Here is a 12,816-nt window from a genome sequence, read left to right on the forward strand (position 1 = left end):
AACCAAGGAATAGGACGCTGACTCGGGGCCGGGGGGACTGAACTAGGGGACAGGCCAGTCCAATGGCGCATGCGTAAACCACACGGTTTCCGAGAGGGAAGAAGAGAGCGGGTCAAGTTGGGCGAAGGAAAGATGGCGGAGGCGTCACTAGAGGACCCGGAAGCACTTACCCTCCACTTCCTCCTCCTGTTTGGCTTCTGTCTCACCTAGAGCCGTCCGGTCGCAGTGTCTCCGAGACGCTTCCTGTCCGGTGAGCGTCGACCGTCTGAAACGGCGGCCCATAATGCATTGCGATGGCGGATAGGCGGGTGGGGGCGGAGCCAGGGCCGGAAGTAGAACGGGGCGGCGGCGGCGGCGGTGGCTGGCGGCTCGGCACTGAGTGCAAGGTGACTGGGAGGGTAACTGGACCTACGTGGCCTCTTGGGACTTGGGTTATGGGTTTCTTCACGAAGTCTGGGATGCCCTTTTCCCTCTAGGACGCTGGAAAAGAGAGCAACCTTGTGTCCCGGGGCGCCTTCACGACCTGGCCCGGGGTCATTTTCGACCTCGGCGCCTTTCGGCCTTGAAGTTTGCTGTAGATTGAATAAGGAGCCAGACAATCCCTCTCTGAGGGCCAGCCTGGCTCTCAGGGTGGCGCGGGCGGTAGGGAGGCCGGCGCTTCGTGGACTTGCAGCCCGTCTGGGGCAGCCCAAGGTCATATCATGTCCGCAGGGCCGGTCTGCAGCCAGGCCTGCTTATCCCAGAAGCGTGAGAGGTGGTTCTGAACTATTTAGGCATAGAACTTGAGAGAAAAAGACAGTAGTCATCTTAAAAGTTTGGACGCCACCTAAAGATGTTGGTAGTGCTGAAACTTGGTTAAGCAGCTTTTGTTTTACATCACTGTTTCCTGGAGGAAAGCACTAAGCTTGGACTGGCCAGTCATGACTGTAAACGGGAGAGCCATGCTCCCTCTCAGCACAGGGCCTCTTATGCTGTGTTCTTTTCTAGCTGTTGCGTTCCCCAATTTCTTTGAGTATGTCCAATCCCTGTCATAGCTGGCGTGCTTGGCCTCGCATAGTACTCGAAAAGAGGACTTAATCATAGTTGATACTCTGTATACATATTTGGATTTCCTGGTGGCTCAGACGGTAAAACGTCTGCCCGCAATGCGGGAGACCCGGATTTGATCCCCGGGTCGGGAAGATCCCCTGGAGAAGGACACGGCAACCCACTCCAGTACTCTTGCCTAGAAAATTCATGGATGGAGGAGCCTGGTGGGCTGCAGTCCATGGGGTCGTAAAGAGTCGGACACGTCAATACCTATTTGTGTAATGACGTGTATATTTCTCAATAGATAATCAATCGTCGGGGGAAAAAATGAAACAGAGGAGAAGGAACAAGTTTTGATAGTGAGATTATGTGTTCCTTTTTTAGATGAGTTTGAGAGCAAGATAAGACTTCTGAAGGGATGAGAGGTGTTGATGTATAGGTTTGGAATTCAGTAAGAAAACCATGCACAATTAGGTGTGATTTGGGGATCATTAATAAACTGTCTTACTATCTGTGAAGGAGGCTTAAGAATATTTTGCTCTGTTTCTTAACAGGATTGCTGTAAGGGTACCAGAAGAGAATATGTATGGAAGTACTTAGCAGAATACCTAGGTCTGAACAGATGTTACGGTGACCCTATTGGGGAATGTTGTTTGTTTTTATGTTGCCAAAAGGGAAAGTATACACTGAGTTGCACAATTTTAAAAATGTATTTGTGTCCTGTCAGATTCTGTTGTGTAACCTGGGATCGGGTACTTACCTCTAAGCCACAGTTTCTGTATCTGTAAAGTGAGAATGATATTAAGTAGCACCTTGGGTGTTGGTCGCTCAGTTGTGTCCCCGACTCTTTGTGACTCCATGGACTGTAGCCCACAGGCTCCTCTCTCCGTCGGATTCTTCATGCAAGAATACTGGAGGGGGTTGCCATTCCCTTCTCCAGGGGATCTTCCCCACCCAGGGATGAAACCCGGGTCTCCTGCATTGCAGGCAGATTCTTTACATCTGGGCCGCCAGGGAAGTAGCACCTTGCTGCTAAGTTGCTTCAGTCGTGTCCGACTCTGTGCGACCCCATAGACGGCAGTCCACCAGGCTCCGCCGTCCCTGGGATTCTCCAGGCAAGAACATGAGTGTGTTGCCATTTCCTTCTCCAATGCATGAAAGTGAAAAGTGAAAGTGAAGTCGTTCACTTAGATGGACTGCAGCCCACCAGGCTCCTCCATCCAAGGGATTTTCCAGGCAAGAGTACTGGAGTGAGGTGCCATTGCCTCCTCCAAGTAGCACCTTAAGGTCATTCACATAGTTTTCTTTCATCCTGTAGGTGAAGTATGGTAGATGGTAGGATTTATTTTGATAGTCTTTTATGTGCTAGTTCATGGGCTTCCCTGGCACTATTGACGTTTTGAACCAAATATTTCTTTGTTGTGGGGAGGCTGCTATTGTTGTTTTGTTATAGGATTTTGGCAGCATCCTGGTTTTTACCCACTAGAGGCTAGTAACATTCCCCCTGTCAGGACAACCAAAAATGTCTTCAGACATTGCCAGGCATTTCCTGTGGGACATCCCCAATGCGCTTAGAGAACTGCAGTGCCACTCTTAAGTCTTCTGGCTTAATGCTTTCCAACTCACTAGTAAAGGGCCACTTTCCCCCTAGCCCTTGTGGATATCTTTGAAGAATCCAGTAAAAATGAATTACTGGAAAATTTAGTAGATGAAAGTCAAAACATGGAGACACAAAATATGAACTCTTAATTGCTTCCCTTGTGGCTCAGCTGGTAAAGAGTCCACCTGCAATGTGGGAGACCTGGGTTTGGAAGATCCTGGAGAAGGGAAAGGCTACCCACTCCAGTATTCTGGCCTGGAGAATTCCATGGACTGTATAGTCCATGGGGCCACAAAGAGTTGGACGAGACTGAGCGACTTTCACTTTCACTATTGAATTCTGCAGGTACGAATTACTCTGTCAGATTGCTGTAAAAGTTTCTAAATGGTTATTCCCAATTTTGATACTACAGTGGAGCAGTAACACAGTACTACCGACAGTCCTCAGACCACACTTTGAGCAGTAGCGTTATAATTTAACAGTTCGGTGTGACGGTGCTTGTTTAATTGATTTGGGAAGCCTGGGGAATCATGTTAGTGTGTTGGGGTTTTACTTTAAGGTTCAGAAGTTTTACCAGGCTGTATCGAAGTGTGACTCTATCATTCCAACATGGCTTGGTCAGCCTTTTATTAATCTGGGGCAATTTCTTCTAATTTTTCTGTGATCTCCTTATTCTTTTTCTTTTGGAATTCCTGCTTGCATATAAGTGATGCTTTTATGTTAGATCTTTTCAAGACACTTAAGTGAGTTCTCAACTGAGATCATCCTGTAATATACATACTATAATTTTTTAGTTAGGAAATCATGTATTTTAGCTTCAGGAAGTCTAAGAACTTAGAGGTCTTTAAGTCCTTAAAATTCAGGCTTTCTCACAAATTCTCTTTCATTGATGAGGTGGTACTGCTTGATTTTCCCTCTCTTGTTGGTGGACTCCCTTGTGTGTGTGTTGTTTTGTTTTGTTTGACTCCCTTGCTGTTTTTTCTTGCTGGTTCTTTTGGACTCAGATCTGGTTTCTACAGTATTCGTGAATGCCTGGAATCCTACAGCTGTACCACCAGGAGAGCGTATAACTGCGCTATATACTTCTCTCCCTGTGGGCCTGTGAAATGCAAACTGAGGCTGAGGCAGCTGTCTCCAGGCTCCCTGCTTATATCCCTTTTTGCCTTTTGAGGGAGTCAGGGGAACCTGGTACGCTAATTTGGGAACCAGTATTACTGTCTCTCTGCTGAGGGTGGGCAGTCAAGACTAAAAAGTTCGTGGAGAAGAAACACCCCATCCCAGATTTTGTGCTTTCTTTCTGCATCTGACCTAGTGGAGGTACATGCAGGCCTGAGTGATTCTGAACTGCTGCTAGATCCCAGGGCCTTTTGCTTGAGAAACAAAACACTTGCAGTGAGGGGTAGAGAGGGAAAGGGATCTTTGGTCAGGTGACCGTTCTTAGTATTCACTGAGTTCTGGTAAGTTCTGTAGCACTTAGTAGAATTAGGTACCCACTGTAACACTTTTACAGGGGTTTTACAATTATATCTATCTTAATGTATCTTCCCATGTTGGTTCTTGTTTCCAATAACAGGATCACCATGATTCTTCAGAGACTCTTCAGGTTGTCCTCTGTTGTTCAGTCTGCAATCTCAGTCTCTTTGAGGAGGAACATTGGTGTTACAGCAGTGGCATTTAATAAGGAGCTTGATCCTGTGCAGAAACTCTTCGTGGACAAGATTAGAGAATATAGAACTAAGCGACAGTAAGTGGGTAGATCGTTGACTTTGGTGTTAATGTGCATATTCAAAGTATGTAAGTTTTGAGATGGTAAAAAAATTACTTGGCATTTCAAAGTGTCTAAGACCTTCACTGAGCTGATCCCTGTGGTACAGGCTCATTAGCTGCTCCAAAAGAAAAAGATGAGGACCTTGATTTTTTTTTTAAGTCTCAAATTTTATGAATTCCCAGGGAGAATTGCATTAAATCTAATGCCATTTTAGATATATCCACTGTAATGTCATTTATTATAAACTGGAGTCAATTCATACAAGTATACCATACAAGATCCATACAATTCATACAAGATCCATACCAGGATCTTGGAAATCATTTAGGAACCATATTTGAGAAAAATCAAGCCCCTTAGACAATGATTATCCTAAGGTCATAAAACTAATTATGGGGAAAATATACTCAGAATATTCTTAACTCTCAATTTAGTGATCTTGGGACCACTAAATTGATTTGGGAAGAAATGTATAAGCACAGCATTTTTTCTTTAACGTTACTTCCATAGTTAATATATTTCTGGGACTATCAAAGGACTCTGAAATGGCATAAAGCAAGTCCAGGGAAAACCTAATTACAGAACCATACAGTTTTGAAGGTGATTGATGACTTTAGCTATTATCAAACTTAACTGTCAAATCTTTGGGAAAGTAACATAGATCAGTTCAGAGTTTTGTTTTATTTAGTTGTCTATCATATGCAGAGCACTGGACTATTGAGAGTGGTGGGCTACAAAGAAAGAAGCCATTTCTGCATTTCCATAATATTTTTCAAGTCTACGAGGGTACAAAGTTTGTAAGCAAGTAGATATAATAGGAGGTAAAATAGGTTAAATGATAAGGTAGTGACACATTCAGTGTTTGGGGAACTTCTTGGAAGGAATCCTCTTTTCTAGCTGGTACATTTTGAAAGGTGGCATGGAAGAGTAATGTTTCCAAAAGCTTGTGGATCCAAGAACTGGATAATGATCATCAGTCATCAGAGTATCTGGTTGAAGGTTCTATCTAGAACTGCGCTATATATTTCTGTGGCTGTTATCCACATGTGACTATTCAAATTCTAATTGAGTATAAATAAAAATTCAGTTCCTCATTTACCTTTTAGCCACATTTCTGGTGCTCAATACCAGATATGGCTAGTGGTTACCATGTTAGACAGCACAGACACAGAGCATTCTGTTATCATAGAAAATTTCTCTTGTACATGCTGATAGAGAAGAAAACTGAGTCCATGACAAGAAACATTAACAAGTTCTTAAATTAGAGCTGGCTCAGTATTTTTTTTGTGGAAATACCAAATAAGATCCTATGCTTTTATCATAGGCATAGGTGAAAATACTAGCCTTGATGGAATTTTCACTTAGATTTTTTTTATTATATTGTTCATTGATAAGCAGACAATAACATTATGACAAACAAGAATTTGTACAAATAGTTAATTAGGTCTAATTGGCCCGTTGCTGGTCCGTGAAGTGAAAATCTGTCAGTTGTTTCCAACTCTTCGACCCCATGGACTATATAGCCTGCCAGGCTTGTCTGTCCATGGGGATTCTCCAAGCACTTTAGTGGGTATCCCTTCTCCAGGGGATCTTCCCAACCCAGGGATCAAACCCAGGTCTCCTGCATTGCCGGCAGACTCTTTACCATCTGAGCCACCAGGGAAGCCCAGCTGGTCCATGATGCTGTGTTTATCTTTACAAAGCACAACTCTTTGTCATTTTATTGCTTAGCAAACAAAATACAGACATCCAGGCTTTACATTCTGGGCCTCCTGTGATCTGGGTCCTGCTAGCTTTTCCATCTAGGCTGCTTAGCATTCCCCACATACAGCCAATGCTTTCCCACCTTCTCATCTTTGCTTTTGAGTCTTAGAATGTCTCAAATTACAATCTGACCCAAATGCATGGTTTGTCACAAATGCCACCTTGTTAAAATGAAATCTCCCTGTTTAGCTTAGCAAAAGTGACCCCTCACCTCTAGTAGCTTTTTGTTAAACTGTGCCTTTAAAGGTTATCCCCTGACTGCTTTCTCGGCATAAATGTTTATAAATGTTATTTTTTTTTCTTCTAAATGGTAAAACCTCTAAGGATGGGAAGTAATTTGCTTCTTTGATAGGCGGCTCTTACAGAGACTTAAACACTTCAGTGGTGTTTGATTTAAAGCATAGTGATAGTAGATAACTGCACTGGTCCATAAGTGGTACACGTACACAATCTCTTAATTCTCTCAGCACCGTCAGGTAAGACTTTTGAGTTGTCGGTGTAGAAACTAGAGTTTAGAGTGCTTCATGCCTTGCTGTAGTTCACACAGTAACTAGATTGTGGAACTGACAGTGAAACAAGCAGTTATTCACCCCAAGCCCATAGACTTAGCCATTACACCTTATGTTTGCTCAGACGCTGAGAGATTCTGACTTTTAATAATCCTGACAGACCTTGAATGTTTTGTTTGAAGTCGTGTCATTTGTGTGAACCCTCATATTTAAAATTGTTGGAGGTTACATTCAAATTGAAATACTTGTTACCTTTCAGAAAAGTCTGCTCTTCTCTACGCTTGGAAGGTCTGTGAAACTTAATTTTGTTTCTGTAAACTAATGCTTAAAATACACCTTTACTTGGTCATGTATACTACAGGACATCTGGAGGACCTGTTGATGCTGGCCCAGAGTATCAGCAGGACCTAGACCGGGAGCTTTTTAAGCTTAAGCAAATGTATGGTAAAGCAGACATGAATACGTTCCCTAACTTCACATTTGAAGGTAAGTCTTTGTAATCACAGATTCACTGAGATTATTTTAAGTGGAGAATATTTACATTGGTTGTTTGGAGGATTAAATGACAATTACACATGAATGTAATTTGAGCAAGCTCCGGGAGTTGGTGATGGATAGGGAAGCATGGCGTGCAAGAGTCAGACATGACTGAGTGACTGAACTGAATGTGTGAACGTGTTAGGACAGTGGCATGTGTGGCAGGCTCTGGGGTAAATGCCACTGGAGATCACATAGCATAGAGGTTAAACGGTGGGGACCTAAAATCAAATGCCTGACAGTATCATTATGGGCTATGTGATTCTGGATAGTTAACTGGTCCCTGTTTTCTCATCTGACATTTGGGTAAGATTATACTGTCGTCTTAGCTGTAGTCAAATGATGTAATATATGTAAATTCATAGAGCCTGGTTCATTGTAAGTCCTAAATAAATCTTAAGTTACATTTACATATAGATGTTTCTTTAAAAAATTGGAAGACGGGTGAGATAAATATTAAAGTTTTTTAGAAAATATGCTTTATTGCAATATGGCTAAGTTTGAACCTTTCTTTCCTCTTTTTAGACCCCAAGTTTGAAGTTGTCGAGAAACCACAGTCCTGAAGAAGTAATGTAAACTGGATCTGGTAGTTTGTCCTAGATGAGTTTTCAGCTGGCCAGAAGTAACAGAATAAATATACATTTCACAGCTGTCAAATGTTCTTTTAATTCTGATTTCAAATAAATTATTTGGTGATGTTAGATATACAGCTGAGTGTATTGAATTCTGGTTTTTAATTGATTGATTTTACTTTATTTTTATTTATTTGCTGTCTCAGATCTTAGTTGTGGCATGCGAACTCTTCGTTGCAGCATGTGGGATCTAGTTGCCTGCCAGGGACTGAACCCAGGCCCCCTGCATTGGGAGCTTGGAGTCTTAGCCACTGGACCACCAGGGAAGTCCCTGAATTCTTTGTTTTTGGATCCTCCTGTTTGGTTATATGAAAGCAGATGGAGACCTTAGATTAACTGAGTACCATTTGCCCTGAACTCGCCAGATTCTTAGAGTGTTGAGGTGTCCTGTTTATTTTGGAGACTTACTGCTGGAGAGGAGCCACCCTGACTGAAGGAAGGCATGTTCTCAGCAGAGGATGTCACACCTGCTCCCAGAATATGAAGAAACCGTTCAGAAATCATTGACCATAACTTTTTCAGGGAACTCGAGTGTGACTGTCAATACGTCCAGGGACTTACCTTTATGTTTTAACTTCCGTCTCCTCATGTGTTAAATGTTTTTATTACCCCAGTAACTCACTTCCCTCCTCTCCCCTTACAGTGTAATGGTCACTGTGTTTATTACAAGGCTATGCGGATAGATCAGGGAAAGCTGGGGGCGGAGGAGAGGGGGGTTCTACAAAGGAATTTCCTTGAAAATAGATTAAGCTGTATGGTGGTGTTTGCCCAGTGGATGGAATATTGAGCAGATGTGCCAGATAAGTGGCAGAGCAGGTGTGTCAAAATTTCAGTAAGTAGACAGTTCTTTTTTTTTTTTAAGAGGCAACTGTGCCTTTTTAAAGCTGACACTCTAAGTGTCAATAAATACGTGTCCAAAGTAAAACTTTGGAGATTTTTTTTAAAAAGTGAAGTTGAGAAAAACAGTCTTTCTTACTAGGTCATCTCAGTTCGAAAGGAATAGATTTTTACTATGGCGTACCATGTTAGCTGGATCTAAACCTGGTGAAAGTGTTAAGTGCTAGCTGCACAGGCATGTCTGACCCTGTGACCCCATGGACTGTAGCCAGCCAGGCTCCTCTGTCCATGGCATTCTCCAGGTAAGAATACCGGAGTGAGTAGCCATTCTCTTCTCCAGGGGATCTTCCTGACCCAGGGATCAAACGCGGGTCCTCCTGCATTGCAGGCAGGTTCTTCACCGTCTGAGCCACCAGGGAAGCCCTGGTGTTCTTAAAAGGACAAAGTTGTGTTGAGGAAAGGTATGGGAACCAGAAAGGGACATGTGCCTACCTGGTAACGTGTGTGTCTCATGCTACTGTTAACAACCAAAGAGGGCTTCTGTTCTAGGCAGTTTTCACTTAACTCCATTTAGTGTAGGATTTTCTGTCTCTGACTGTTGCTACCCTTGGTGTGGCAGCAGAGTGCTGACTCTGGTTAGACGCTCAATGTATGAGTTCTTGGAGCGCTGTGTGGGCTAGAAGCTTTCCTCATGCAGATTACCCAAAATGGGAGGTCCACTCCACCCATCTCTTACAGACTCTCCTCCACTCCCACTTCAGCCATACAGTCCACAGTCTCTTGTTTCAGATGTTAGTCTTGTGTGTGTGACAGGAAGGCTCAAGACCAACTATCTGCTTTCCAAGCTGCCAATTTGACCACCGAAAAGAGATCCTTTCTTTGAGACACAATGGGAAGATAGGTGCCTCACCATTTCCTCTGCTCTATTCCTTGATAGCTTTTCCGTTTGTTCAAATAGCTATTTGCCAGGTGCCTTCAATTGTTGCAGGCGGTTCTCTTTACTTGCCTTGGGGTGAGTTAGGGAATGGAACTCACAGCTTTGACAAAGACACACAATTTGGACAATTCATTCTCTGTCTCAGGCTTCCCTTGTGGCTCAGCTGGTAAGGAATCCGTCTGCAATGCGAGAGACCTGGGTTCAATCCCTGGGTTGGGAAGATCCCCTGGAGAAGGGAGAGGCTACCCACACTAGTATTCTGGCCTGGAGAATTCCATGGACTATACAGTCCATGGGTTCACAGAGTCAGACATGACTGAGCAACTTTCACATTCTCTCTCTCCATCCCTACACAGTTCAGTTTATGGATTTTGTGTGCTGGGGTAAAGGAGAACCATGGTAATAATTTCAGGGAGGCACAACGTCGAAGCAGGTGTTTATATCCAAATTAGTTACGAGTTTCTTTGGAAAATGAGGTGCTTGTCAGCCTTCCGGTAACAGAAAAAGTCCCAATCAAGTCTGTTACATGGATATAAAACTTTTTCTCATTCTCTTTGCTATACGGTATCCTAAAATTTAGAAAAATAAATTTTTTGACCTATAGCAACTTCAGTATAATTGATGGTAGTTAAATGGAAGAAAAGGAAGGTTGAGAATGAAAAGTTAAATGGCAACTAACTTGAGGGATCTAACAACTGATTATAAAAATTCTCAATTTTTACACCATCTTTAAGAACATCTTTAAGAAGCACTTTGTCCCACGTTCAGTGTTGAAACATCATAAAATGGAGCATCTGCCCTCAATCTAAAAGAAGGTAAGTCCTTTGTTGACACAACTGTTCGTTTTGAGAACATTTCTTAGTCAAAAGTATAAAGACCTATTATACTCTGCTGCTGCAGCTGCTGCTAAGTCGCTTCAGTCGTGTCCGACTGTGTGACCCCATAGACGGCAGCCCACCAGGCTCCCTCGTCCCTGGGATTCTCCAGGCAATAACACTGGAGTGGATTGCCATTTCCTTCTCCAATGCATGAAAGTGAAAAGTGAAAGTGAAGTCGATCAGTCGTGTCTGACTCTTCGAGACCCCATGGACTGCAGCCCACCAGGCTCCTCCATGGGAGGAGATTTTCCAGGCAAGAGTACTGGAGTGGGGTGCCATTGCCTTCTAGTATGTTTTAATTAGTACTTTTAAAAAAGCTTGGTCACATGGAATTATGGCATACACTAATTCTGTGTCCCCTGTTTCTTGTTTGTAGGGAAAAAAGAAACATAGTCTCCTATGCTGAATCCCAATGAGCAGGCTCAAGCAGTTAGTGCACAGGAGTCCCTGGCCGCCTCACCCCACCCCACCCCCCACAAAGAGCTGTGGATAACAACCTGATGCATACCGTTCAGTTGTTCTGCAGAATCCTCACAGGACAGTTACTACATGCTGGCCACAAGCTTGCAGATCCAGAAGGCTGAGATTAGACATCACCTTGTTACTTCACCACCATATTCTGCTTTAAAACTTCCCTTAAAATCCTCAAAACCATCAGGGAGTTCAGGCATTTTGAGCAGATACTCCTTGCTTAGCTCATGCAGTAGACCTTTCTCTGCTCCAGACTTCAATGTCTCACTGTTTGGCCCCTGCATGGGGCACAACAACTTAAGTATCAGTACGTAAAAGTTGATAGTTAATTTTGAATTTCCTGGCCAGTTATTACTACTAAAACTTTCCCAAGCCCATATACAACAAAAAATAAAGGATCGAAAGTTAAATTTTAAAACTTGAAAGAGGAAAAAACATTTTAACATCTTTTTAAGAACTATGTGCAAGTGGATACCTAATAACTAAAAGGAGTAGAATAATAGAAAAATAATTTTTGTCCAGCCTTAGTTCATGGAGAATTAATTTGTGTGACTGCATAATAAATGGATTATAATGACATTACAGAATACAATTATTTTCTAAGTATAGAAAAATTTTATCAATAAATACTCTGAATTGCCATTTCCAAATGCTCTTTTGATCTTTAAAAATTCAGTACTTGAAAGTCACTCAGTCATGTCTGACTCTTTGTGACCCCATGGACTGTAGCCCCGACTCCTCTCTCCATGAAATTCTCCAGGCAAGAATACTGGAGTGGGTTGCCATTCCCTTCTCCAAGTGATCTTCCTGACTCAGGGATTGAACCCGTCTCCTGCATTGCAGGTGGAGTCTTTACCATCTGAGCCACCAGGGAAGGCCCTAATGGTTAAATATGCTGGGGTTTATAAAGGTGTACATAAAACATGGTTCTTTTCTCAAAGTACTTCTCAATTGGTAGTGATGCCAGAGATGTACCTATATAACTGTATTAAATGGAAATCAAGACGTGCCATAAGAAAACCAATCAAAAGCTACAGAAATTTAGAGAAGAAAGAAACTTCTTCCAGCAAGGAGAGTTTTCACAGAGAAGGTGGAATTTGAACTGAGTCCTGAAAAATAACTAGAATTTACATACCCTGTGGTTAGGAGAATCAGCAGCTCTCCAAGTAAAGAAGAAACAAAGGGTTGTTAAGATAAAATGACCTTAATTCAGTTTAATAGGTGTGTAAGGCAACTAAAGAGGAACAGCAGAGCATGTAACTGAACAGGCAGGGGTGACAATATGACAACGTGGGTGGGGATGGGTTGGGGGTACCTCTGAATTTCAATTGATGACCAATTGATGGCTCAGACTATGAAGAATCTGATTGCAACTCGGGAGACCTGGGTCTGATCCCTGGGTCAGGAAGATCCCCTGGAGAAGGAAATGGCAACCCACTCCAGTATTCTTGTCTGGAAAATTTATGGACAGAGGAACCTGGTGGACTATAAGTCCAGGGGGTCAAAAAGAGTGGGACATAACTGAGTGATTTAACACTTGGAATTTCAGGCTAAGATGATTAGACCTCAGTCAGACTAAGTAAAGGAAAAGAGTGAAAGCTTTTAGCAATGGGATGGGTCAAAAGCGAGAAGGGAGTTGACAGTGTTCAAGAAAGTAACCTGATGGCTGACCGATGGTGTGAGAGAGAGACCAGGGCAAAAAGGAACCTTCAGAATGGTGAGACTGAAATTGCTACTAGGAGAGGGGGTGATCGAGGGGGGAAGATACCAGAAGACAAAAGGTATGAGCTAATAGCAGGAGATAAAAGTAGTTAAAAGTGTGCCAATGAATGATGGAGTCTCTGAATAAATAGA

The 12,816-nt window shown here is 42.8% G+C and overlaps 1 protein-coding gene across 2 annotated transcripts; it reads left to right on the forward strand.

The window, feature by feature from the left end:
* The first annotated feature begins 148 nt into the window (after positions 1–148).
* Positions 149–7,910, forward strand: ATP5PF (ATP synthase peripheral stalk subunit F6). 2 transcript variants are annotated; one of them, XM_052638317.1, is made up of 4 exons: positions 149–250; positions 4,203–4,373; positions 7,032–7,156; positions 7,733–7,910. In XM_052638317.1, exons 2-4 carry the CDS (start codon positions 4,210–4,212, stop codon positions 7,768–7,770), a joined length of 327 nt encoding a protein of 108 aa, XP_052494277.1. In that variant the 5' UTR covers positions 149–250; positions 4,203–4,209; the 3' UTR covers positions 7,771–7,910. The 2 variants fall into 2 exon arrangements, with proteins under 2 accessions (XP_052494277.1, XP_052494276.1); XM_052638316.1 differs by lacking the exon at positions 149–250 and adding an exon at positions 258–386.
* The last annotated feature ends 4,906 nt before the right edge of the window (positions 7,911–12,816 follow it).

Source organism: Budorcas taxicolor, chromosome 1, assembly GCF_023091745.1.
Source record: "Budorcas taxicolor isolate Tak-1 chromosome 1, Takin1.1, whole genome shotgun sequence".
Classification (NCBI taxonomy): domain Eukaryota; kingdom Metazoa; phylum Chordata; class Mammalia; order Artiodactyla; family Bovidae; genus Budorcas; species Budorcas taxicolor.

Excerpts from the sequence above, each read along its gene's own strand:
- ATP5PF (XM_052638317.1), top strand. The coding sequence starts at position 4,210 with ATGATTCTTCAGAGACTCTTCAGGTTGTCCTCTGTTGTTCAGTCTGCA. Across the intron at positions 4,374-7,031 it reads GAATATAGAACTAAGCGACA|GACATCTGGAGGACCTGTTG; the intron begins GTAAGTGGGTAG and ends TGTATACTACAG. Across the intron at positions 7,157-7,732 it reads CCCTAACTTCACATTTGAAG|ACCCCAAGTTTGAAGTTGTC; the intron begins GTAAGTCTTTGT and ends TCCTCTTTTTAG.